At 47.6% G+C, this 27,709-nt stretch overlaps 1 protein-coding gene across 1 annotated transcript; it reads right to left on the reverse strand.

The window, feature by feature from the left end:
- Positions 1 to 740: 740 nt before the first annotated feature.
- Positions 741 to 27,299, reverse strand: LOC147646569 (maestro heat-like repeat-containing protein family member 7). The gene is made up of 15 exons (XM_086873241.1): positions 26,987 to 27,299; positions 26,727 to 26,882; positions 26,393 to 26,457; positions 26,134 to 26,283; positions 25,796 to 25,944; positions 25,344 to 25,491; positions 24,907 to 25,094; positions 24,680 to 24,817; positions 24,287 to 24,401; positions 23,976 to 24,113; positions 23,586 to 23,762; positions 23,294 to 23,449; positions 23,034 to 23,135; positions 22,708 to 22,810; positions 741 to 769 (listed from the first exon to the last, which is right to left on the reverse strand). The coding sequence occupies exons 1-15, from the start codon at positions 27,108 to 27,110 to the stop codon at positions 741 to 743; spliced, it is 1,938 nt and encodes a 645-aa protein (XP_086729367.1). The 5' UTR covers positions 27,111 to 27,299.
- Positions 27,300 to 27,709: the final 410 nt, after the last annotated feature.

Genomic DNA, 27,709 nt, shown 5'->3' on the forward strand with positions numbered 1-27,709 from the left:
TCCACTTAATCCTCCTTCACCCTTCCCTCTTTACCCTCCTCTCCCGCCTACACCAGATCCTTCTTCCCCAGGAGATGATCAAAATTTAACTTTAATACAAGGAAATGTGAAAAATGCTGGGGGGAAAATAGCAGTAGTGGGTGTAATGATAATAAATCATTATTATATAGTAACACTGGTATCTCACCGGACACGGTCCAAGCTTGCCCCAGTCCTGTATAAAATGGAAAAAGGCTTGGACAGGCAAAAGCAGACTGTGATTGCCCCCTTGAGACAAGGAGTAGGAGCAGAGGGGCCGGTGTTTGTAAAGGTACCTTTCTCTCCTGCGGATTTGGTAATTTGGAAACAATCAGCTGGAACTTATAGAGAGAATCCTGACCAAGTGGCAAGGGTGGTAAAAATGGTTATGAAAACTCAGAATCTGGGTTGGGATGATATACAAGTAATATTAGATACTTTAATGGATTCTGTTGAAAAAGAGATGGTGCTTAGAGGAGCCAAGGAGAGAGCGAGAGAAGATCTCAGGACTGGGGTGGTGACGGGGACTTTAGATGAGAACTTTCCAACCGAGGATCCAGGGTGGGACCCTAATGTATTTAGGGATATTCGGAGGCTGAAGAGATATCAAGAATGGGTTCAGATAAGGGTTCAGAATGCTGTGCCTAAGACTGTGAATTGGTCTAAATTGTGTGAGATAAGGCAGGAAAAGAAAGAATCCCCCACCGTGTTTTTGGAAAGGCTCAGAGAAGCCGTGAGAAAATGTACAGATCTGCAAACAGAAACAGAACCAGCAAAAGTTCAGCTTGCTCTTATTTTCCTTGGGCAGTGGCAAGATGATATCAGGAGAAAATGACAGAAGTTAGAAGGAGAGGAATTAAGGAATTTGGATAAATTACTTGAGGTGGCGTGGAAGGTATACAATAGCAGGGAAAGGGAAGCTAGTAAGAAGCAGCAGCAAAATCTCTTGGCAGTGATACAAGGAAGAGAGAATCCAGGACGCGGCAGGGGTGGTCGTGGATTGGGGAGGGACGGACTCGGCAGAGGACGAGGGGGATCGGTTTTGCCAAGATCAGGGTTAAACCAATGTGCATATTGCAAGCAGGAGGGGCATTGGAAAAAAGAATGCCCAAACAACGCGAAGAACCGGTTTAACCAGGGCAATCAGTTCCCGCAGGGAGATGTTGCCAAGGCTCTGGTACTGGGAGAGTACAGGAGCTGACTAGAATCGGAACAAAAGTCAGTACAGGAACCTTTAGTAACTCTACAATTGGGAGATAAAGAAGTAAAATTCCTGGTGGATACGGGAGCTCCATATTCTGTATTAAATTACCTGAAAGGGCAAATTTGGGACCAAACAACAACAAGAGTTGGGGCCACAGGGAAGGAAGAGAATCGGCCATTCCTGCAACCCCTGGATTTGTGTTTTGGAAACAAAGTTTTGACACATGAATTTTGATATATGCCTGAGTGTCCAATTCCACTTTTAAGACAAGATTTATTAGTAAAACTTGATGCAGTGATAACTTTTGAGACCGGAGAACTTTTAATGAAAATACGCAAATCAAAGACAGGACAATTTTTAATGATAAAAGAAAAACCAGTCCCTGCTATCCCTTGGAAAGTAGAGGATGCAGTGATTCCCTCAGTATGGGAAACAGACATACCAGGAAAATCTAAATTGGCACAACCAGTACATGTGGAATTAAAAGAAGGAGCAAAAAAAATCCTTCCAGGTTAAACAGTATCCTATAAAGGCAGAAGCACGGCAAGGAATAGTAAAGATTATTGAAAAGTTTTTGAAGTAGCAAATTTTAGAAGAATGTGAATCCGAATTTAATGCACCAATATCTCCAGTGAAGAAACCAAATGGTGATACAGACTAGTACAGGATTTGAGAGCGATAAATGGAAGAACTAAAGATATTTACCCAGTGGTAGCTAATCCTTACACATTTTTAACATCCGTGAAAGAGAAATATAAATAGTTTACTGTACTTGATTTAAAAGATGCCTTTTTCTGCACACCCCTTGACAAAAAAAGTAGGAAACTGTTTGCCTTTGAATGGGAAAATCCAGAAAATGGAAGGAAAACTCAGCTCACCTGAACATGACTCCCACAAGGACACAAGAACAGTCCAACCCTATTTGGAAGGCAGCTGGGGAAGGAGCTGGAGATTTGGACCGAGAACGGGCAAGTACTGAGAAAACAATACCTGCTGTTACAGTATGTTGATGGTGTACTGACAGCTACAGAAGAGAAAACAACCTGCATAAAGGTACCAATTGAAATTTGAAATCAGCTGGGAATGGGAGGATATAAGGAGTCTAAAGAAAAGGCACAAATTGCCTGGCAGAGTGTGATTTCCCTGGGATGTGAAATCTCACACGGGCAATGTAAGCTGGGTACTAATTGTATTCAAGCTATTTGTGCTATTCCAGAACCCCAGAACGTGCATGAGCTGCGAGTCTTCCTTGGGATGACAGGGTGGTGCTGCCTGTGGATCATGGACTATGGACTAATTGCAAAAGCCCTGGATGAGGCCCAGAAGACGCAGCCGTTTACCTGGGGCAGAGCACAGAAGGAGGCCTTCCTCAAACTGAAGGAGGCATTGACAACTGCTCCGGCGTTCGGATTGCCAGATTTGTCCAAAGATTTCCAGCTGTTTGTGCATGAAAGACTACACCTAGCACTGGGAGTGCTGAGCCAAGGTTTGGGAAGCTGGGAAAGGCCGGTAGGCTGCTTTTCCAAACAGCTTGACAAGGGGAGTGCTGGATGGCCTTCATGCCTGCGGGCAGTTGCAGCCAGCGTGATGCTGCCACAAGAAGCCAGGAAACTCACCATGGGTAGACACATAGATGTCTCTGTGCCACACATGGTGAGCACTGTTTTAGAACAAAAGAGGGGCCATTGTCTATCTCCAAGCAGGATGATGAAATTCCAGGTAATCCTGACTGAGCAGGATGATGTCACACTAAAGACAACTGACCTCTTGAATGCAGCTCTGTTCCTGGGTACCACAACTGAAGAAGGCCCATTAGAGCATGACTGTGTAGAAGTAATAGGGGACACCTATTTGGCAAGAGAAGACCTGAAAGACATCCCACTGGAGCAAGCAGAGTGAGAGCTATTCACAGATGGAAGCAGCTTGGTGGAGAACGGGACCAGATACGCTGGATATGCGGTAACAACAGTCAGTACAATAGTGGAGGCAAAAGCATTATCAGCAAATCCATCTGCCCAGAGGGCAGAACTGGTTGCCTTAAGCAGAGCACTAGAATTGAGTAAAGGGAAAAGGGGAAACATCTGGACTGGCTCAGAGTATGCTTTGGAGTAGTGCATGTCCACAGAGTGCTGTGGAAAGAAAGAAGACTGCTGTCTGCTCAAGGCACACACATTAAACATCAAGATGCAGTCCTGCAATTGATAAAAGCAATACAAAACCCGAACAAGTAGCAATTATGCACTGCAAAGGACACCAATCAGGAAACTCCAAAATTTGTGAAGGGAATCGAAAAGCAGACTGGACAGCTCGACAGATTGCTCGAGAAGTGCAAAGAACAATGGCATTGATATCTTTAAAAGTTAATGTATCTCAATTTAATTTGCCTCCAAAACAAATATATTCAATAGGAGATGAGAAATTGGGAAATTTTCTAAATGCACAAAAGAATTCAGAAGAGAGGTATGTAACTGCACAAAGACAAATAGTGTTAACCCTCTTGATAATGAGAGAAGTTCTATAAATGAATCATAACAAATGTCATTGGGGTGCAGAGGCATTGGTAAAAAGGATGAAACAAAAATTAATCTCGGTACAGATGCTAACAGTGGCGAAATCAGTAATGTCAAAATGTGAAATGTGCTTAAAAACAACTCAGTGGCTAGACACAGGCATAGCTAGGGAAGATTAGGATAGGAACAGAATCAGGATGACACTTGGCAAGAACCCTCTTGTAGAGTGAAATTTGGCTGGGCCCTAGTGTCTCTGCTCGGTCCTAGAGCAAACTATCAGAATAAAGAAATGTTGTACAAACCTACAGGTCAGGTAGAGAAATTGGCAAGAGTGAGCTGGGAAAGATTTAAAGAACTAAATGTAGAATTACAATTTATTACTCCTGAAAGAGCATGGAGTGTGTGGGTTTTTAAATGGATGGATTGATCATTGCTGTGTCCACATCCCAAATGTGACTGCAGATGTAGAATATGACATCAATCAGTTGCAACAAATAGAGCACAAAGCACAGGAAGAGCAAAAGGATTTGACTACAAGTTGGTTAGGCAAAATCGTCAAAGGGTTAGGGTGGAATGTGAGTTCACGGATTAAATCTATCATTGAGAGTGTGATAATCTTACTAATTGTATTCTTAGCAATTTGGTTAATTTACAGCATCTTCAAGGGAGAAATACAGAAGAAAACATCCTGGAACCAGAAAATAATAAAGGCACTGACACGAGATCCACCCCCACCATCTTCTGGTTCTCCAGTTCCTGACAGCATCCAGGACAACGTTTATATCAATCAAGGATTCGAAGAACATCGAGTGTAAACTCAGAAACAAAGGACTGTATCAAGTGCAAACATTTGCACTTATAGTGAAGTGAAAATGCTTTAAAAGAGAGGAATGATAGTAAAAGGTTCTAAAATCATAGAAAATTTGGGGACTTAGAAAGAAAGTTAGGCTTGGCAAGCCCTGGGAAAAGTAGGTCCTGGGAAATGTTAGGCCTTGTGCTTGCTAAAGATCATGTGAAACTGCACCTGTGGAATCAATATATGATAAATGATAGAATTGTTAGATGTGATTAGATATAATTATTGTTTAAAGAACATGAGGAACAATGTTAGGGGGCTAGGGTGGGATCACGAGAAATCCATGCTTGGGTAAAAACAATGCATACAATAGAACAATGTAAGTTTAATAATTAATATCTAAGTTCTATAACGATAGAGTATAAAACATGTTCAACTCAAAACCAAGATGGGTCAGATTTGGGTCTGTGTACCCCTGACACCCAGAGCTCTTCAATAAAGCACCTGCATATAATCATTGTGTGATGATGTGTGTTCCTGAACTCTAACAATTTCATCAGATTTTACTGGAATTTTGTGGGATTTTGTGAAATTTTGTAGACATTTTTGGATATGTTGTGGATGTTGCTGGAATTTGGTAGAATTTTGAGAAGTTATAGGGAATGTTGTGGCATTTTTCTGGAATTTTTTGAGGCTTTTCCAGAATTTTGTGGGATATTGAGGAGATTTTGTGGGATGTTTCTGGAATTTTGTGGGATTTTTGTGGGATTTGGAGGAGACTTGAAGCATTTTGAGGGATTTTTCTTGGATTTAGTGGGAAATGGTGGAGATTTAGTAAGCTTTTGCAGGGAGTTATTTTTCTTAGTGACCCAATGACCCAACACCTGTGTGCTGCACTACGGTATTTTCTATCCAATCACCTCCTACTACCCAAAAACCCCTAGGAGAAGAACATGAAGAAAAAAGAAGGAGGACAAGAGAAAAACCCTAAATCCTCCATCTTGTCTCCTGTTCTCTAAACTACTTTTTCACCCAGTGATTTAGAAAACTTTCTAATCTACACACTCATACTTTTCCTATCTAAGTTTAACATTTGTTTTCATGTATCACCATGAAAACATGCTCATGAATTTCGTATTATATGAAATTCAGTGTTTCTTTGAATCCTAGAAGTAAGTATTAAAAACAAGGGGACACACTCAGACTCCAACATGTTATCTACCTTTGACTGATCCAAGGAGCTATTAATCATAATGCTGCCTTAATTAATAGGATTAGTCACCCAAGTCTCAGGCTAGATAGTGAAGACACAGGCAAGCAGCTTAGCAGAAGGTTTTCTAGGAACATAAAGAAGGAATCCAGGACATTGTCCTGTATTTTCCTTTAAAACAGCTCTGAGAAATCCCCAGGATACTCATGTTAGGAGAAAAGTCCTACATGATTTACATGACCCTGCTGAGCTTCCGAGATCAGGCGGGATCGGGCGCTCTCAGGGCGCTCTGGCCGTAGGCGCTGCTTCCCCTCTCAGGAGCGCTCACCTTCCTGCCATGCCCCGCAGCCTCACCAACACAGCCCAGACACGCAGAGCACACAGCCCGGCCACCAGGGCTGCCTATGGCCACAGCGGACTCGGAGCCACAGCCAGCAGCACACAGGCCACACAAAGCACAAAACTCACACCAGGCCAGGCACACAAGGCACACAAAGCACACCAGCCACCTGTGCCCACAAGCTCCTGCCCCTCGCCAAGGCTGCCCAAGGAAAACAAGGCACCTGCCGGGACCTGTGCTACTGTTCAAAGTTATTAGTCTCTGCCATATAACAGGAATAGATGGTCCAAAATAAAATGGCCTCAATGTCACCAGGAGTTCTTCACACAGTGCAGGTGTGACATTTGAAAGCAGACAGACTACAGTCCTTTTTTTCTGTGTAACTTCTGGCTGCAAGTCTGTGGCCATAGGGAGATGCCACAATGTGTCATTTAAAAATCATCATTTTTAAAAGCCCAAACAACCAACCACAGCTTCATCTTTCTTGGAGGACTTCATCAGTTTATTCCATAACAGGAGCACAATCTAACCAAGAGAACGCAGAACTGTCATTCCAAATACATGGGCTATGCCCCTTCCACTTGGGCTAAGGGGCTGGATTTCCATCAGTGACCACAAGCCAGGACTTTCAATAGTGTTTGCTGCCTTTTTCTCTAAGGCATCATTTGGGATATTTTATGGCCTTTAATTAAATGTAAAAAAATGCTACCTTTTCAAATACTTTGTAAGGAACTGAAAAGACAAACTTTCCACAGCCAAACAAAAATAGTGTGTATGTCTCTAGATGCATATCTGGAGGTGAAAAAAGACAAGAGGATAGAAGGTAAGAAAAAATAGGATTTTTTCTTAATAGGATTTTTCTTAAAATAGGATTTTTCGTCTGGGATTGGGGGGAGGAGAGGAGGGAGGGGCAGGAATGGGACAGTGCTCCAGGGTCTGTGGCAAACAGTAAAGAAAAATATGGAGAGGTGTCAGAGAAGTAGAGGTGTCAGAAAATTAAAGGTGTCTCCAATAACATAACTATTTGAATTTTAAGATGGAGTGTCTGTAGGCAGCTAAGTAGGGAGATGACAAGGATGGGAGTGTGAAAGAGTTAAGGATCAAAGGAATTGCTCGGGATGGATCTATCTGTGAATAGCACTAACACAAGTTTGCTGCCATTTTAAGCACCAAGTGCTCCACTCAGCCATACTTTGAGATCAAGTTCCTGTAAAAGTATATATTTAAGTTACGTATGAGGGCATTTCTTCACACAGGAACAATTTGAGCTATTCCTGCAAAGGCAGGCAGCTCAATATTTGAGATATAGAGTGGTTCTGCAAGGAGATTTGTTTTCTTAGACTGATGGACTTGGAATACAAATATGAGTCCGATGTTTCTTGTGACACCCATGTCTGGAAGTTTACAGTAACCCTGAGGTGATGGCCCTGCTTCAAATTCATGCATTATGTCAATGAAGAACTGTGCACGGACTGGAAAAGCTGCTTAGCCGTATTTTCCCAGGAGACTGAGCTGTGTGAAATCATCTGAGTGTTTCATGGGGCTTTCCATTTCTGTTCCTGTTGGGAAGGCAGATTGCCTCAGTGAGCTGAGCAGTGAGTCATAAAGGTCACACAACAAAAAAAAGTGGAAAAAACTATTTCAGTTGGAAGAGTCCTACACCAGTCATAGAATGACAGAATCATAGAATGGCTTGGGTTGGAAGGGACTTTGAAGATCATCTAGTTCCAATCACGCTGCCACGGGCAGGGACACCTTCCTCTAGAGCAGGTTACTCCAAGCCTTGTCCAGCCTGCTCTTGAACACTTTCAGGCACGGAGCACCCACGGCTTCTCTGGGCAACCTGTTCCAGTGCCTCACCAGCCTCACCCTAAAGAATTTCTAACATTTCATCTAAATGTACTTTCTTTTGGTTTCAAGCCATTTCCCCTTATCCTATCACTACATGTCCTTTAAAAGTCTCTCCAGCTTTCTTGGAGCCCCCCTTTAAGGTGCTTTAAGGTTGCCCCAGAGCCTTCTGTTCTCCATGCTGAACAAACCAAACTCTCTCAGCTTGTCATCGTAGGAGAGGTATTCCAGCCCTCTGATCCTATCCATGGTCTCCAGCAGTCCCATGGCCTCCTTCAGCTGCTTGAATCAATTCAGGGCTGAGCAAAATGTTAAGAATGTTATTCAGCTCATTGTCCAAGTACCTCTCAAACAGACAGGCTTGGAACCATCAATCATCTCTTTAGGAAGCCTGTTAGGAAGTGTTTGACCCATGTCTATTGATAAAAATGCTTGCTAAACCTCATCTAGCTCAGTTTGGAACCATTCCCATCTGTCTTATCACTGGATACCGGGGAGAAGAGATCAGCACCTTGCCTTCCTCAGGTGTTTGGAGAGAGCAAAGAGTTTGCTGCTCAGCCTCATTTCCCCCAGCTGCCAGCACTGCTGGGTAATTCCCCCTTTTGACCAATTAATGATGCTGTGTTTCATTTGCCCCAGCATGACGTTCCCTGGGGGCACACTGCTGACTCCTCTTTAGCCAACACCCCCAGATCCTTTTCTGTAGGGCTGCTCTCCCCCCACTTCTGTCCAAACCTATACTTGTGTCCAGCTTGACTTTTTTTCTTAGTGTTGACCTCTACAATTCTGCATCACCAGCAGACTCTGCTGATTATGTCCTCACATGCTTCTGCTAAATTTATTTGGCCCATCTCAGCTTTTATCCGTGTATCTACTTGTCCAAATTAGAGGATACATATGAAAATATTTCCCAGCCTTGTTTGTGCATTTCTCACGGTCAAGTACATACATTGCTTTGAATTGAAGAAGTATTTCAATAGGTGAATGAAAACTATCAGCATTATACAAAGCAAGGTAGAAATGCAAATTAGAGGGAGAAGTTGGTTTTAAAGACACAAGCGATTAGGGCCAGTCACATCGGTTAGTTTTGATTGCAAGGCCACAACTTAGACCTAGTGCTTGGGATTTTCCACAGAAGCATTCAGTCTGGCTTTGATGACATTGAGTTATGAGGCATCTACTCTTTTCTTCATGTTTTGAGTTACTGGCCATTCACTCCATATTAAAAAAAAAAAAAAAAAAAAAAAAAAGTTTGATAAGTATTTTCTCCTGAATTTTTGTATCTTTTGTACCCATAGTATTGTTTGCTGCTAGATGAAAGAGTTATTTCATATCCTGTACTTTTACCCTGAGAAGGCAGTTAGAAACTATGATCAAATAACCCCTCAGTCCTCTTTTGGATAAGTACATTGATCTCTAAAAGATCTATTTAAAGAGTAAAACTGGTGGGGGAGAAGGCAATGATCATTTTACTTTCATGCTCCTGTAATTACTGATGCCATGAGAAAGATATTTATTACAACAATATGTATGGAACTGTACAACATACAGAGAAATGTGTGCTCTCCAAATTTACTTGGATTATCTCTAGGTTTTTCCTAAGACTGCATTTATATTGCATTGCCTTGACTGTCAATGCATCATTGCTTTTACGTTCTTAGAGGAGCAAGAACGAAGACACTCTGAAATGGTATTAGAATTCCAACCTGGATTTCTTCCAGTGCTGTTCAGCATAAGTAATTGAAACCCAATATTGTATTTTTATATACTCTGGAGCATTTCTTCCAAGGGGCAAATTTCTACTCACTTACTGTTGTGTAGGTCATAAATGACATTGTGCATTTCTCCGGATCCATTCTTTTAGCCTGGGATTGAGATTTTCTGAGGTGGAACAAGCCCTTTGGAGTTGGGATTGAGCCCTTTTGGGGTCAAATGGAGCTGTTTTGCGTGGGATTGAGTTGTTTTGAGGTGACAGATGGATCCCTCCTGGCTTTTGGAGTGCAAAGAGATGGAGATGAGAAGCAAACTGTGGCCAAAGGAGAAGGATTAGCAGCCAGGTGTATTGCCAAGGTGGATCCCAGGAATGTGCCCAAGGTGGCTCCTCCAGTGGGGGATGGAGCTGCAGCAGCGCACGAAGCTCTTCCCGCACTCGGGGCACTCGCAGGGCTTCCCTTCCGTTGGTGTCGGGTCAAGTGAGAGCTCTGTGAGAAGCTCTTCCCACACTGGGAACACTCGTGGGGCCTCTCCCCGCTGTGGATGCGCCGCTGTTTGACCAGGTTGCTGTTGTGCTTGAAGCCCTTCCCGCAGTCGGGGCAGCGGAAAGGCCTCTCATCCCTGTGAATCCGATAGTGCCGGAAGAGAATGGATCTGTTGGGAAACCTCTTCCCACACTGAGAACACTCGGAGATCCCTGTTCTGCTCTGGGAGCGCTCCTGGTGTTGATCCCAGTCCCTGTGCTGGCCTCGCTCTCAGTCTCGGAGCAGTCCCGGGGCACTCCCGGAGCCGATTCCGGTCCCGGTGTCGATCTCAATGGCGCAGCGGTGCCGGTCCCGGTCTCAGTCCCGGTCCCGGAGCGGTGCCGCTCTCGGTGCCGGTGCCGGATTCAGTCCCAGTCTCAGGCCCGCTCTAGGCCTCAGTCTCGGTCTCGGTCTCCATCTGGGTCTCGCTCCCAGTCCGGGTGCCGCTCGAACCGAGCCCTTTTCGGGTGATTTCAGGTCCCTTTTGGGCGTTTCAGGCCACTTTGGCTGATGTTGGGGCCCTTTGGGTGATTTGAGGCAAAACCAGCGACTTTCAGGGTGGACCTTGCACCCATTTGGGAGATCCCAGGGTGATTTTAGGCCATTTGGAGTGGGTTTGACACCGCTTTGGGCATTTTTATGCCCTGGTGGTTGCACTTTGGACTCCTTGGGATGATTTTAACCCCATTTGGCTGATGTTAGGCCAAACTATGCGGATTTAGCGCGCAGTTTAGGTCCCTTGGGATGGCTTTGCTTTTCTCCTTTGTTTATTGAAATTTCAGCAGTTTTAACACTTTTTTCCCAGCTTTTTTATCAAAATCTTCATAAAAATTGCCCCAAATGTTCTCAAAATCCTACAAAATTCCAGAAAAACTCCACAAAATTCCACAAAAATCCCACAAAACCTCCTGAAATTCCCACAAAATTCCAGAAAAATACCACCAAATTCACCAGACTCAAAATCCTGAAAATTCCAGAAATATCTCACAAAATTATAGAAATATCCCACAAAAATCTCTAAAGCTTTTAAATATCCCACAAAATTCTTTAAAAAATTCACAAAATTCCACAAAACCCCCAGAAATTACAGAAAAATCTGATGCAATTACACAAAATTCCACTAAATTCCAAAAATATACCAAAAATCTAATTTGAAAAAACTCCAGAAATATTCCAGAAAAAAATCCAGTGAAACACCACAAAATTCTTCACGTTTTCTCAACATACACAAAATTCAAGAAAAATCCCAGGAAATTGCACAATAATACAAAAAATTCCTTGAAACTTCTCAAACCCCAACCAAATTCCAGAAACATTTGATAAAATCTCCACAAATTCCAAAAAAATTTAAGAAAAAACCCACAAAATCCCCTAAATTTTTTTCAAAACCCCACCAAATTCCTGCAACATCTCACAAAATCTCCACCAATTTCCACAAAATCCAGGAAAAATCCCTCACAATCCTCCAACTCTCCTCCAAATCCCAGAAAAATCCCACAAAATTCCAGAAACATCCCACAAAATCTCCTCAATATCACAGAAAATTCTAGAGAAAGTCCACAAAATTGCAGAAAAATGCCACAAAATTCCCTAAACCTTCTCCAAACATTACAAAATTCCAGAGACGCCTCACAAAATCTCCACCAATTTCCTCAAAATCTAGGAAAAATCCCTCAAAATTCGTCACGTCTCCTCCAAATCCCACAAAATTCAAGAGAAATCGTCAAAATTCCAGGAATTGCCACAAAATTCCCTCAATCTTCTCAAAACACAACCAAATTCCTGCATCATCCTACAAAATGTCCACAAATTGCCACAAAATTCAAGAAAAATCCCACAAAAATCACTAAATTTCCTCAATATCCCACAAAATTCCACAGGCATCTCACAAAATCTCCACAAATGTCCCACCAAATCTAAGAAAATTCCCTCAAAATTCTTCAAGTCTCCTCCAAATCTCACAGAATTCGAGAGAAATCCTCAAAATTCCAGGAAAATGCTACAAAATTCCTTGAATCTTCTCAAAACCTGACCAAACTCCAGCCACATCCCACAAAATGTCCACAAATTGCCACAAAATTCCAGAAAAATCCCACAAAATACTTCATGTCTCCTCAAAATTCCACAAACATCCCACAACATCCCACAAAATTGCAGAAAAATCTCACAAAATTCCACAAATTTACTCAAAACCCAACCATATTCCTGCAATATCCCACAAAATCTCCACCAATTTCCACAAAATCTAGGAAAAATCCCACAAAATTCTTCAAGTCTCCTCCAAATACTAGAAAAATCCCACAAAATTCCAGAAACATCCCACAAAATCTCCTCAATATCACAGAAAATTCTAGAGAAATTCCACAAAATTGCAGAAAAATGCCACAAAATTCCCTCAATCTTCTCCAAACATTACAAAATTCCAGAGACGTCTCACAAAACCTCCACCAATTTTCACATTATCAAAGAAAAATCCCACAAAATTCTGGAAAAGCCCCACACAATTCCCTAAATCTTCTCAAATTTCTACTAAATTCCTGCAACATCCCACAAAATCTCTACAAATGTCCACAAAATTCAAGAAAAATCCCACAAAATTAACTAAATTTCCTCAATATCCCACAAAATTCTATAACCATCTCACAAAATATCAACAAATTTCCACAAAATTCAAGAAAACTCCCACAAAATTCTTGAAAGCCCCTCAAAATTCTGGAAAATCCTCACAAAATTCCCTAAATCTTCTCAAAACATTACAAAATTCCAAAGACATCTCACAAAACCCCCACAAATTTCCACCAAATCTAAGAAAATTCCCTCAAAATTCTTCAAGTCTCCTCCAGATTCCAAGAAATTCAAGAGAAATCCTCAAAATTCCAGGAAAATGTTACAAAATTCCTTCAATCTTCTCAAAATCCTACCAAACTCCAGCAACATCCCACAAAATGTCCAACAATTTCCACCAAATCTACTAAAAATCCCTCAAAATTCTTCAAGTCTCCTCCAAATTCCACAAACATCCCACAAACATCCCACAAAATCTCCTCAATATCACAAAATATTCTAGAGAATTTTCACAAAATTCCAGAAAAATCCCACAAAATTCCATAAATCTTCTCAAAAGACAACCAAATTCCTGCACCATCCCACAAAATCTTCACAAATGTCCACAAAATTCAAGAAAAATCCCTCAAAAATCACTAAATTTCCTCAATATCCCACAAAATTCCAGAACCATCTCACAAAATCTCCAAAAATGTCCCACAAAATCTAAGAAAATTCCCTCAAAATTCTTCAAGTCTCCTCCAAATCTTACAGAATTCGAGAGAAATCATCAAAATTCCAGGAAAATGCTACAAAATTCCTTGAATCTTCTCAAAACTCGATCAAACTCCAGCCACATCCCAGAAAATGTCTACAAATTGCCACAAAATTCAAGAAAAATCCCACAAAATTCTTCAAGTCTTCTCAAAATCCCACAAACATCTCACAAAATCTCCTCAATATCCCACAAAATTCTAGAGAAATTCCACAAAATTCCAGGAAAATCCCACAAAATTCCCTCAATGTTCTCAAAACACAACCAAATTCATGCAACATCTCACAAAATCTCCAACAATTTCCAAAAAAATCTAAGAAAAATCCCCAAAAATTCTTCATGTCTCGTACAAATCCCACAAAAATCCCACAAAATTCCAGAAACATCCCACAAAATCTCCTCAATATCGCAAAAAATTCTGGGAAAGCCCCACAAAATTGCATAAAATGCAACACACTTCCCTAAATCTTCTCAAAACATTACAAAATTCCAGAGACGTCGCAAAAATATCTCCACGAACTTCCACATTATCTAGGAAAAAACCCCCAAATTTCTTCAAGTCTTCTCCAAATCCCACAAAATTCTGGAAAAGCCCCACACAATTCCCTAAATCTTCTCAAATTTCTACCAAATTCCTGCAACATCCCACAAAATCTACACGAATGTCCACAAAATTCAAGAAAAATCCCTCAAAAATCACTAAATTTCCTCAATATCCCACAAAATTCCAGGACCATCTCACAAAAATCTACACAAATGTCCACACAATTTAAGAAAAATCCCACAAAATTTATAAGCCCCACAAATTTCCAGAGAAATCTCACAAATCCCCTAAATCTTCTCAAAACCCAACCAAATTCCTGAAACATCCCACAAAATCTCCATCAATTCACAGAAAATCTAAGAAAAATCCCTCAAAATTCTTCAAGTTACCTCAAAATCCCAGAAAATCTCACAAAAATCCCTAACTTTTTTCAAAACCCTACCAAATTCCACCAACATCCTACAAAATATCCTCAAATATAAAAAAAATTCATGAAAAATCCCACAAAATTCCCTAAATCTCCTCAAAACCTTAACAAATTCCAGAAACATCCAACAAAATCTACACAAAGGTCCACAAAATTCCAGAAAAATCACACGAAATTTCCTAAATTGTCTCAAAACTCAAAACATTTAGCAAATGCCCCAATTTCTCATCTCCTATTGAATATATTTGTTTTGGAAGCAAATTAAATTGAGATACATTAACTTTTAAAGATATCAATGCCATTGTTCTTTGCACTTCTCGAGCAATCTGTCGAGCTGTCCAGTCTGCCTTTCGATTCCCTTCACAAATTTTGGAGTTTCCTGATTGGTGTCCTTTGCAGTGCATAATTGCTACTTGTTCAGGTTTTGTATTGCTTTTATCAATTGCAGGACTGCATCTTGATGTTTAATGTGTGTGCCTTGAGCAGACAGCAGTCTTCTTTCTTTCCACAGCACTCTGTGGACATGCACTACTCCAAAGCACACTCTGAGCCAGTCCAGATGTTTCCCCTTTTCCCTTTACTCAATTCTAGTGCTCTGCTTAAGGCAACCAGTTCTGCCCTCTGGGCAGATGCATTTGCTGATAATGCTTTTGCCTCCACTATTGCACTGACTGTTGTTACCGCATATCCAGCGTATCTGGTCCCGTTCTCCACCAAGCTGCTTCCATCTGTGAATAGCTCTCACTCTGCTTGCTCCAGTAGGATGTATTCAGGTCTTCTCTTGCCAAATAGGTGTCCTCTATTACTTCTACACAGTCATGCTCTAATGGGCCTTCTTCAGTTGTGGTACCCAGGAACAGAGCTGCATTCAAGAGGTCAGTTGTCTTTAGTGTGACATCATCCTGCTCAGTCAGGATTACCTGGAATTTCATCATCCTGCTTGGAGATAGCCAATGGCCCCTCTTTTGTTCTAAAACAGTGCTCACCATGTGTGGCACAGAGACATCTATGTGTCTACCCATGGTGAGTTTCCTGGCTTCTTGTGGCAGCATCACGCTGGCTGCAACTGCCCGCAGGCATGAAGGCCATCCAGCACTCCCCTTGTCAAGCTGTTTGGAAAAGCAGCCTACCGGCCTTTCCCAGCTTCCCAAACCTTGGCTCAGCACTCCCAGTGCTAGGTGTAGTCTTTCATGCACAAACAGCTGGAAATCTTTGGACAAATCTGGCAATCCGAACGCCGGAGCAGTTGTCAATGCCTCCTTCAGTTTGAGGAAGGCCTCCTTCTGTGCTCTGCCCCAGGTAAACGGCTGCGTCTTCTGGGCCTCATCCAGGGCTTTTGCAATTAGTCCATAGTCCATGATCCACAGGCAGCACCACCCTGTCATCCCAAGGAAGACTCGCAGCTCATGCACGTTCTGGGGTTCTGGAATAGCACAAATAGCTTGAATACAATTAGTACCCAGCTTACATTGCCCTGGTGAGATTTCACATCCCAGGGAAATCACAGTCTGCCAGACAATTTGTGCCTTTTCTTTAGACTCCTTATATCCTCCCATTCCCAGCTGATTTCAAATTTCAATTGGTACCTTTATGCAGGTTGTTTTCTCTTCTGTAGCTATCAGTATATCATCAACATACTGTAACAGCAGGTATTGTTTTCTCAGTACTTGCCCGTTCTCAGTCCAAATCTCCAGCTCCTTCCCCAGCTGTCTTCCAAATAGGGTTGGACTGTTCTTGTATCCTTGTGGGAGTCGTGTTCAGGTGAGCTGAGTTTTCCTTCTATTTTCTGGACTTTTCCACTCAAAGACAAACAGTTTCCTACTTTTTTTGTCAAGGGGTGTGCAGACAAAGGCATCTTTTAAATCAAGTACAGTAAACCATTTCTATTTCTCTTTTAGAGATGTTAACAATGTGCAAGGATTAGCTACCACTGGGTAAATATCTTTAGTTATTCCATATATTGCTCTCAAATCCTTCACTAGTCTTTATTGGTCAACACAGAAATTTGGGCTCCAGTGTTAACTACAAAAGTAAAAAGTGGATGTATAGGACCCACTATTATTGAGAAACCGCTCAGACTATTCAGCCTAGCCTTCACAGAAGTATGGAGAACATAGTTTATTTCTATCTTTAGCACACTTTTATAGGGTTTTACAGGGTCCCCAGGCTAAGCAAGTTATTCTTGGTTAATCCACACAGGTTTACATTTTTTCTCTTATACGCAAGGATGTTGTTTTGCTTCATTCTCTCTGCTTCAGGAAAGTTTCAAGGACATGAGCCTTTAATATCACAACTTATACCAAAAGCTGGTTTGTGCAGACAGGCCTTTACTAAAATATCATGCCCACCTTCTGTTCAAATATTCTCTACACACTATTGCTGTAATCAATATGTCTCCAGTTTTGTTATTTCTCGTGAGCATTTGAAATAAAAGCAACCTCTGCCTCTCTGCTCACCCAGGAGAGGCAGAGTTCCCAGTTTCCCTGATTCTGAGGCTCTTTGGGCTCCACTCCCAGAAGCTGAGAAGGAGACGGCTTTGGCTCACAGCCCAGAGCCTGTGGAGCTGTGCTGGGTTATCCAATGGGGCATTCCATACAATGAACTTGGGACAGTGCCAATTAGAAACAACTTCACTCAACTTTGAAGTGAGAAGCCATCTATTACCTTGCTGGGGACCCCCTTCTTTATCTCCAGTGACCACCAATACTGGCAGTGAGAGATTTCTTTTCTCTTGTCTGGGTTTTCCTTAAGAGAACCAATGCATCTAACACCTTTGCTTTCTCTGATTTTTCTTCTGCCATTTTTACAGGTCCATCATTTCTACTGGAATGAATTAGCTCTTTTGGAGGGTAAATTTGATTCAGGAGAGAGGTTTCCCCCTCTTCTTTCCTCAATTCTTTGCTTAAAGCCAGTTTTTGGAGCTGCTGTAAAACAAGCTCCCAAAACTGAGCAGAGTAGAGTTTGATTTTTGACCAATTTAAATTTTCTTTCATCTTGTAAAGAACACACTCTATCAATCACATTTTCCAAATTAAACCACTAACTAAGCGCCTGCTTTTCCCCTCCCACAGAAGGTCTGGCATTGTGTTTTGCTAACAGAGCATAAAATGCAGCTTTAACTTCAGCACTACCCTTTTCAGTCATTTTTACAAAGGGAAAACCACTATAGGGAGGTATAAACTTCAATTATAAACACACCCACACCCACACCCACACCCACACCCACACCCACACTGCTTTTTGCTTCCCTGTGTGGGTAAAAAGACCAAATCTGCTCGGGAGGCACTCTTTCAGTTTAAAATTCTGATTGTCTCTTTGCTACACCAAGCACTCAAAATTCATACACACAACAACAACAAAAACATTCCCACCCTTTTGCACTAAGAGATCATTTGTGAAATTCTGCAGACAGAGCCCTCAAGTGAGTGTGGGGTGCTTTTCACCTTGGCGTGTGCAGTTTGTGGGAAATTTGAGTCGCCCCCCTTGCTTTCTAGACACCGCTCACTCTCTTGGGAGTGTCGGGCTGGGTGCGGCTGGAGCAAAACATCTTTCCCCTAATACAGACTGCACAACAAACCTGCAGCCCCTTCTGTCTGTCAGAAATCCTGTTCGTGACTCCAGTTTAAATGTCACGATTCGCTAACGCCAGTGGGAGTCGCGAGAAGTTTCTTTGATCTCAGAGGGCACAAAGGACACAAGGGATTTCAGTTTAAATCACAACAGCAATAATGTACATTTATTTTAGTGATAACAAAGACTATGTGATAGAGGAGAGGGAGTGAGAGAGAGAGAGAGGAGAAAGAAAACAAAGTAAAGAAAGAGAGAGGTTATAGCTACCAACAGATGAGACAGTGTCACAGGGGTCTTTTTCCGTGGGGAGATCTCACCAAAATCAATTCAGCCTTATGTAATTCTTCCCCAAAGTGACCTTGTTTCCAATGTGCTAAGAAGCACCCCAAAGGAGAAGTACCTGCTATGAGAGCATTGCTGCCCAAAACCCCTTTAAGCTTCTCCATGTCACAACTACAATACACCACAAATGCCGAACCTGCAACGCTTTCGCAGTCGTCTGACGGACGGCGCCCGGGCAATCCCAACAGGAATTCCTTTTGCCCAACCAAGCGCAGCTTTTGCTGCGTCTTATTGGCAGGCACCCAAACCAAAGTGAAAGCACCTTACCTCTTCTCCTGGGGACGCTGTGAGCAGCGCAGACGGTCGCGGCCAATGGGCTCCCCAAGAATCCCTCGGTGCCGGCTGGAGCAGGATCGGGTCGCGAGCTCGCTCAGCAGCACTCACAAGGTCCCATCTGGGTCACCAAAATGTTAGAGTTCAGGAACACACATCATCACACAATGATTATATGCAGGTGCTTTAGTGAAGAGCTCTGGGTGTCAGGGGTACACAGACCCAAATCTGACCCATCTTGCTTTTGAGCTGAACATGTTTGGTACTCTATCATTATATAACTTACATATTAATTATTAAACTTACACTGTTCTATTGTATGCATTGTTTTTACCCAAGCATGGATTTCTCGTGATCCCACCTCAGCCCCCTAACATTGTTCCTCATGTTCTTTAAACAATAATTATATCTAATCACATCTAACAATTCTATCATTTATCATATATTGATTACACAGGTGCAGTTTCACATGATCTTTAGCAAGCACAAGGCCTAACATTTCCAGGGCCTACTTTTCCCAGGGCTTGCCAAGCCTAACTTTCTTTCTGAGTTCCCGAATTTCCTAAGATTTTAAAATGTTTTACGATCACCTCCAGACACAAAGAGTCCTGTCTGAACAGTCACAGTGCTACATCTATTTTTAATTTTAATTTTTATCAATTTTTCCAGAGCCTGCTGGCTGTGTTCAAGATTTTCTCCCTATTCCCTCCCTAGTGCACATTCTCCAGAAACTCTGCTTTTACATCCTTTTGCATTGATTAAAGTTACCTGCAATGACCAGTCAATCCAAACCCTGGGAAAACTTCAACTTCAATGTGTACCTAGGGAAAATATTTACCTCCCACATCTGAAGCCATGAGCTGCCAAGTACTGTCCCCACTGTCATACCCTGTCCCCTGGAGGTCTGCTGATGCCATTTCAAAAGGGTTGCCAATGAAAACAAGTTTGAATATTTTGGTAGTTTCCACACTGGCATTCAAATCCTTGACTAGAAAAATCACAAGTCATGATTTCTAGGATTCTTCCATACCAAAGCTGTCATTCTCACCCTGGATTTTAGAGTGTCTGAACAGTCAGACAAGGTTTTAGTTTTAGACTCTAGAGACAAAGTCCCTGCTGTTCGGCGATCCCATTCCATCAGCATATAGTCCTGCTGATTCCTTTAGGCAGGAGCAGCAAAAGGCAAGAATGAGGCAAACAAGCTGCTCCTGTGTTCTCATGTCCAGCACAGCAGTAACTGGGAATTCAAGAATGGATTCAGGAGACAATGGGTGCACAGGGAGCCACCAAGACTTTGGGATGCTGAAATGGACCAGCGTGGTGCCTGTGCCCGGGCTGCACCGCGCTGAGCTCCAACTGGACAATCTAATAATGGTTAAATGGACACACCATGGGCCACTGGAGACTCCTACTCCTAGTTCTGTGAGCTACACTATTCACCTGTCATTCACCAGATGATGTTTTCATCTCTGCTTGAAATCCAGGAGAGGAAAAGGTCAACATGGAAAAGTGTTCTCCCAATTCTAGTGACACCTGTGCCTGCACACCACCTGTGCCCATGGCAGGGTGGTTGGAGACTGGATGATGTTGATGATACTTTGCAACACCAAGTGCTCAGGGATTCTGGGATTGCCCAAGTGGAGAGCAAAACTGAGCCGTGTAAGTCCCTGGTTTTTTTCAGCACATGCTGCTTCTTCCTTTGTTCCAAGCAAGTCCAGGATTTGGTTTCATGTGTCTTTAAGGTGCCTGGACAGATGACAGGGAGGGCAGCTGCCCCATCAGACTCTCTCTCTCTCTCTCTCTCTCTCTCTCTCTCTCTCTCACTCAGGATGGTGCCAATGCCGCTGCCTTGGGACACCTGAGTGTGGAAGGCGAGCTCGCCCTCAAGCACGGCCATCCAAGTCAGTCACAGGCACAGGCTGCAGCTGAAGCTGCCAAGCGTTGCTGTGAGGCTGCAAGTGAAGAGAAAGCCATTGTGGCCAACTCTGCTGAAGCCTTTTGCCAAAGCAAAGGCAATTGTGCCCAAAGCCTCCCCCTGTTTGGCACCCGGCTGCTGCGGACGCCTCAGTGCGCAGGTGCTGACGTTGGGGCTGCTGCTGTTCCTGGGCACACTCTGCTGCTGTTTCTGTGGGATCCAGAGCCGCTTGGGCAGCAGCCACTGGGCAGCCCTGCCGGAGGAGACATCGCCACCCTCCCCATGGTGGCAGCAGCTCTGTGGGCCCCGAGCTCTGTATCAGGGGGGCCTCAGTCACAGCAGCGTGGCCTGGGCAGCCGCGAGGGCCCGGGCTGGCCGCCAGCCCTGCCTCTGCCCACTGCCCCTTCCTGAAGGCACCCAGTGGCCGTGGCCTGGCAGCACCCCCTGCCCTCCATGTCCCCAGCCAGCCCAGCCTGGGCACCTCGGGCTGTCCCCACCCTCCCGCTGGGGTGGTGTCCCAGCCTCCAGGCCTTCTGCTGCAGGTCTGGGGGACATTTTGGGACAGCACCGGAGCAGCCGGGTGTCAGGGACCAGGCGGCTGCCCGGGGGCTGCTTATGGCCTCTGACACCCAATTCCTCAGGGCTTCCCACCACCCCGGCTCCTCCAGGGCCTTCTGTCCCCTTGGAACCTCCTGCCACCCACTCCCTCACACATCCCCCTCGTGCCTTCCCACTGCCTTGTCCCGTCTGGGCCTCCGCAGCCCCTCATCCCTTCACGGCCTCCCAGCACCCCGTGCCCTCAGGGGCTCCCCCAGCCTGGCCCGGCAGCAGCGCCGCAGCCCCACAGGAGCTCCAGCAGCTCCTCAGCCATCACGGCAGCAACACACGGGCAGCAGGACACAGATGGCGCTTCCTGCCTGCCACAGGGCTTGTGGCTTCAGCACAACCACCAAAGGCCAAGGGGCTTCTGGCCATTTCCCCTGCACCACTGCATGCCCTGGCAGGTTGCTGAACACAAGAACCCTTTTCCCTCTCTTCCCCTATGCCCCGCACACCCTGGGCAGCAAAAGAAAGGTCTTGGGACTCTTGTGGTTTATAACATATCCTATATTATTTACATACTAGATGGAAACGAAACAAAGAACAATCTCTATCAAACAAAAACTAACAGATGGCCCATGTGGCCCCAGAAGACAGAGCCTCTCAGCCCTAACATATCCTACATTATTTACATAGTAAAAAGAAGAGAAAAAAGGAAAAGAACAACCCTTATGAAAAAAAACATCCTGGCTGGCCCATGTGGCCCCAGAAGACAGAGCCTCTCAGGTCAGCTCTGAGTACACCTCCAGCAGCGCAGCCAGCCCAGGCCCGACAGACGAGGCCGTGTCCTCCATGCCCTGAGGATTTGGTCTTGCATCCTCTGGAGAATGGAGTAACGGGCACTCTGGATGGCCCGGAGGACATACAGCGTTTCAAGTGCCAGATCTGACACGGCACCGCTTCTGTCCTCCGTCAGGCGTTCGAGGGCTGCAAGAGAGACGAACAGAGCCACGGTCACACCCCAGAGCTGTGGGGGCCCATCGAGAGCCCCCTGCCAGGGCCATGCCAGCCGGCTCTTGCCTTGGCCAGGAGGGAGCAGGGACCAAGGGGGTCAGCCCGAAGCTGCTGGCCACAAATGCCCCACGTGGCCCTGAAATCTCACTGTGCTCTGCCCACGCCGTCCCTCATCGGCACAGGGAGCAGAGCCCTCCACAGCCTGGCCAGGGCTTGCAGCTGCCCCCGACAGCCACCACTGTCAGCCCGCTGCCGTGGCTCACCTCTGCACAACACCTGGAGCTCTGCGTGCTGCCCCCTTAGCTGCTCCCCGGCCATCCCTGAGAACACAGAGCCTGTCAGGGTCCCAGCAGCACAGCTCCCTGCCAGCGGCGCTGCCAGCCCTGTGGCCACACGGCCTCCTGCCCCGGCAGGGCTCAGCCCGGGCCCTTACCGCATCCTAACCCAGCCCAAGGGCACGGCTGCCAGAGGCCGGCAGCAGCAGCCCCGAGGGCAGCCGGGGCTCCAGGGCGCCGGGCCCGGGTGCCGCTGCCGGGGCAGCAGCCGGGGCTGGGGCCGAGCTGCGGCGGGGCGGGGAGGGAGCCCGGGCTCGGGACTCACCGATGACCCTGATGGCCGCCGCTCGCAGGGTCTCCTGTGGGTCCTGCAGGTACTGCAGGGCCCGGCGCAGGTGCTGGGCCAAGGGGATCCTGTGGTCGGCCAGCTGGAGAGAGCGGCAGGAGGGAAGGGTTGGCGCGGGCTCTGTCCCTCGGCCGGGCGCTGCTGCCTGCGGCCAGTCCCGGCCTCCCGTGCCCGGCCAGCCCTGAGAAGCCGTGCGGCCCCCGGCTGCAGCAGTGGGCAGGGGCACAGCTGCCAGCCCCACACACTGAGCACCGGGGCCAGGGGGCTTCTCTAGCCTTTGGCTGGCACTTGCAGCCCGCCCTTACCACGAGCTTGGCAAACTTCCACAGCTTCTCCTTCCTCACAGCTTTTTCCAGGTCTGGCCTCTTCAGAAAGCCAGCCGCGCGAAGGAGCGTTGTCCGAGAGGCCTGGGGAGCAGCAGAGAGCCGCAAATGGCCCCACAAGGCAGGGCACAGGAGTGTCCCAGTGCCAAGGGCTGGAGGAGGCTGCAGCCTGCAAGCCTGCGTCAGGGCAGGAGGCAGCTGAGCCCCCTGCCAAGGCGCAGCAGCAGCCCAGGAGTCCTCACCTCTGCCACATGCCGATTCTCATCTTGGCAGTGGAAAAAGAGTGGGAGCAGGCTCTGGTACACTCGTTCCTTCAGGGGCTTTCTTCCTTCTTCTTCTGCCGACGACATCATTCTTCGAAGGAGAGACATGGAGAGTAGCTGCACCTGGCTATCAGGCTGTATGAAAGGAAGGAAGGAAAAATGACCTCATCATTGGCTTCTTGTGGCCCACATTGGCGCAGGCCTGCAAATGCACAGGGCACAAAGTGTCCGGGCAGCAGGCAGTGGCCGTGGCTGGGGCACAGAGCCTTACATTGTCCAGGAGTTTCAGGAGCGGCTCAGCCAGCTGCAGGGCCCTGCGCCAGGATATTGGGGTTTCTTCATCCAGGAAAATATAGCTCAGGAGAGCAATGCTCATCCTGGCCACGTCACTGTCCAAGTCCCACAGGAGGTGCACTAGTCTTCCTGTCAGGCTCTGAATTCTTTCGGCCTGTGCAGAACACAAGGGTGTGAAAGCCCGGGCAGCTGCCGCAGGGCCCAGAGGCCAAAGGGCTGTCCCAAAGCACTCGGGCAGCTGAAGCAGGAGGCAGGAGAGCTGCGAGGAGCTGCCTCAGCGCCCAAGGCAAAGGCCAGCCAAGGCCAAGTGACAGCATTGCCCAGCCTCATGCTGCCCACACGGCTTCAGCTGCTGCCCCCTTCTCACCATGGAGGGACGGTCCTTTAGCAGGAGGAGAGCCCTGAGCACCTGGTGATGCATCTCTGTGGAGTTGTACCACAGGTACTTATACAAGATCTCCATTAGGCTGTCACCACAGTCACTCAAGTCCAGGCAATCTAGGAGCTGAAAGGCACAGGGCAGTGAGAGGGGAGCTGGCCGGCAGGAGCCTGGAAGTGCGCAGGGCTGGGCCCAGGCAGCAGCACAGGGCGGCGGGTGCCGTCCCAGGCAGCTGTGGCTATGCCAGGGGACAGGGCTGGCAGGGAGCTGAGCGAGGTAGTGCTGGCCATCAGGCTCACCTCCACAAGGAATGCCATGGCAGAGACATCCCAGTGTGGCAACGGTTTGCTGAGCACCTCAAGCAGGTAGCTTAAGATGCTTTTGCACAAGTGGGCGGATGCACGGCGCATTACCCTGGAAGGCAGAAAATGGCAGAAAGAGTCTCAGCAAGGGTGCAAAAAACCTCTCCCAGGACTGACTGACACAGTTGTCCTATTGCCCCAGCACCCTGTGAGGGTATTTGGGCCCTTCAGATGTGGCTGCTCCTGGGCACCCTCCTCTCGCAGCCTTTTGCAGTCTCCTTGGCCATCCCTCGGTGACGAGGTCCTCAGGCCCATGGCCACGGGGACTGTGGGGGGCATCCCGGGCAGGGGGCACAAACGTCAGAGGCAGTGGGGAGAAGGGGGGCTCACCTGGCCAGCAGACCCACGGCATAGTGGTGGGTGTCAGCACAGAGCAGCGTGTCCCAGCCACGCTTGCGTTCCATTGCCACCACCACATGCTCCAAGTGGAGACTGGAGAGCAGGGCCTTCAGGGTCTGCACTGCAAACCTGTGTGCACAGCAAAGCCCAGGTGACGCTGGGAGCGCTGGCTGTGAGGCTGGGGAAGTGGCAGGGACAGGAGGAGTGGCATGGAGCACCTGTTGGGGCTGGTGCAGAGGCCGTGTTGCTCCTGGCATTCCTTCCAGAAGGTATGGATGTCCTCTGTCATATACAAAGTACTGAAGTACGTTTGGAAGAGGAGATGCACAAAGAGGCGGGGGAAATAGACTGTGAGGATCTGTGGGCAACAGGGCCCCTGGAGGATCTTCCACATCACCAGAGTTGCCTGCAGAGGACAAAGCAGCCTGAGACAGCGCTCAGTGCCGGGGCGTCCGTGTGGCAGGGCCTGAGCGTGGCAGGGAGAGGCCGGGGCAGGCGCAGGGGGAGCAGCGGGCCTGGTGGCCCTGAAGCTGCCCCTAGGCCAGGTTTGTGGCCAGTGCCTGAAGCAGGGAGATGCAGTGGGGGAAGGAGGCAACAGAGCTGCTGGAGAGGCGGCCGGCCTTGCGGTGAGCAAAGGCCAGCTCCAGAAACTCACAGTCAGGGAAAAGACAGCCGTCTTGTCCCCATCAGAGGTGCCCAGGTTTTTCTGCGGCCAGCTCCCCACCACATTGATGAGGAGCGGTGTCACTTCCTCTGAAATCCAGGGCGAGAGCAAGATGTTCGTCCACATGGCCATAGCAGCTCTGCGGGGTCAGACACAGCACCGTGGGCTGGGCAGCAGCGGGGAGCTGAGCTGGCCGCCAGCTCTGCCTGTGCCCACTGGCCCTGAGCGGCAGCAGCAGCCAGGCAGCCCAGCCCTGTGGGGACAGGCCCCTGAGGGGCAGGCTGGCAGCACGGCAGCGGGCTCGGGGGCCGACTTTGTAGCAGGGCTGGCAAAGGGAGCAGCCAGAGGGCCCTGCAAGTCTGTGTTGCTCACAGCCCTGGGCCGGGCTGTACAGGGTGATGGGCTGGGGAGCCCTGAGGCCTCGGGGCAGCTGGGCCCCATACCTGTCACACGTTGGGGCCACCCGCAGGAGAGTGATGGCCACATCATCGGGCTCTGCCTCGGCCACTTGCATCAGGGCCCAGTCCATCCTGTGCTCAGCAGCCTCATTGGCCATGAGCCACTGGTGGATGTACCTCACCACGCCGGGCACCTGGAGAAGGCACAGGGAGACTTGGAATGCCAGCAGAGGGAGTCAGCAATGTGCCCAGCTTCTTCCTCAGACAAGTGCTTCTCTTCCAGCACGCTGCCATGGCCTCAAAAGCTCCAAGTGAGCAGCAGGCGTGGCTTGGGAAAGCCAAGCAATTGCTGGAGGATCAAAGGCTGGCCACAGGCTGCTTACTTGCTCTGGATTGAAAAGAGCCGTCTCTACAAGCAGATCCAGCTGGGCAGCGCTGCTCTGTTCTACCAAGACCTCTGAGGATGCTTTGACCTCAGTGTCCATAGGTCTGGTGTCTTCCTTGCCAATTCTCGTGATGAATTGGTAAAGAAACTGTAGGAGAAGGGCAGGAAGGCAGGGAAGTTGCATGGAGTGCTCCAAGTGCGGTGCTGGGCTGAGCAGTGCCAGCAGGCCCAGCGCAGGTGGGGATGGCTGCAGGTACCTGCGCTGCTCTGCGGAAGCGGCCACGGGCGGTGTCCTGCTCTTGTGTGCCGTCCATGGCTGCATCTGGCAAAGAGCAGCCAGAGCTGAGGGGCTGCGGGAGAGGCCGGAGAGCACAGCCCAGCCCTGCGTTCCCCAGGCAGGGACAGTCCCGGGATGCCCCAGGGGATGCAGCACGGCCACTGCTGCGGGGGCAGCCCCAGCCCCTTTTTTGTGCTGTCCATGGGTGTGTGTCCACAGGACAGTGTGGGATGGGATGAGATGGGATGCAATGGGATGGGATGGGGCCAAGATGGCCGCAGGCACCAGCCCTGTGGCCCAGCTCTGCCACTCACCCTCCTCCAGCGGCTGCAACTGCTGCACCTCTTCGGTCTCTGGTGCTGGGGCAGCTCCAGGACCTTCTTCCTCGACCTCCTCTTCCTCCTCCTCCACCCAGGCCAGTTTGGGCACTCTTGGGGGTCGCTGCTCCAAATCTTCCAGACTCTCCAATCCTTTCCATAGGAACAGCACCAGGGGATGGGATGGCATGGCATGTAATGGGATGGGGCCAAGCTGGCAACAGGCACTAGCCCTAAGGCTGAGCTCTGCAACTCACCCTCCTGTGGTGCCTGGAACTCCTGCACCTCTTCAGACTCCTGTGCCAGGACAGCTCCAGAGCCTTCTTCTTCCTCCTCCTCAAGCCAGGCCAACTTGGGCACTCTTGGGGGTCGCTGCTCCATGGCAGTGACTGGATTTATGGCTGCTTGCAGGAGAGATGGCTCGGAAAAACTCAGAGTCAGCAAGTCCTGCAGTCGTGCCTGGAAGGCACCTGCAAGACTCAAGTCCTGGCAAGATTGCAAGACAGCGAGTCCTGCACTTGGGTCTTGAGGGCTCCTGCCAGAAGGACAGGAGGCTCCTCGACAGGGAATGTGGTCTGGTCTCAAGGGCAGAGACTGCAGGGATGGGCGACACGTCGGAAAAGCTCCGGGTCACCAAGTCCCACGGTCTGCCCTCAAGAGAACCTTAAGAAGGAAGGCTCAGCAAGGCCACAGGTCAGCAAGACCTGTGGTCTGGCCTCGAGGTCACCTGTAGTAATAGTGCTTCAGAAACCTCCAGGTCCGACACAAAGGAGTGCGCTGTGCGGGGGCTCCTCACAGCACCGCTCTGGCGCGTCCTGACCCGTCGCGTGCACCGAGCACTGTGGCGTGGCCCTGTCACCGCCAGCTCCTATGGCAGCACGTGTCACAAAGGGCCCTTTGACATCTGCTCCCGTTGCCACCATCCCACGGTGACCGTGCTGCAGCGTGTCACAAAGGGCCCTTGCACACCCTGCCCTCCG

The sequence above is a fragment of the Cyanistes caeruleus genome, unplaced genomic scaffold (assembly GCF_971803275.1).
Source record: "Cyanistes caeruleus unplaced genomic scaffold, bCyaCae1.hap1.1 HAP1_SCAFFOLD_91, whole genome shotgun sequence".
Lineage (NCBI taxonomy): Eukaryota > Metazoa > Chordata > Aves > Passeriformes > Paridae > Cyanistes > Cyanistes caeruleus.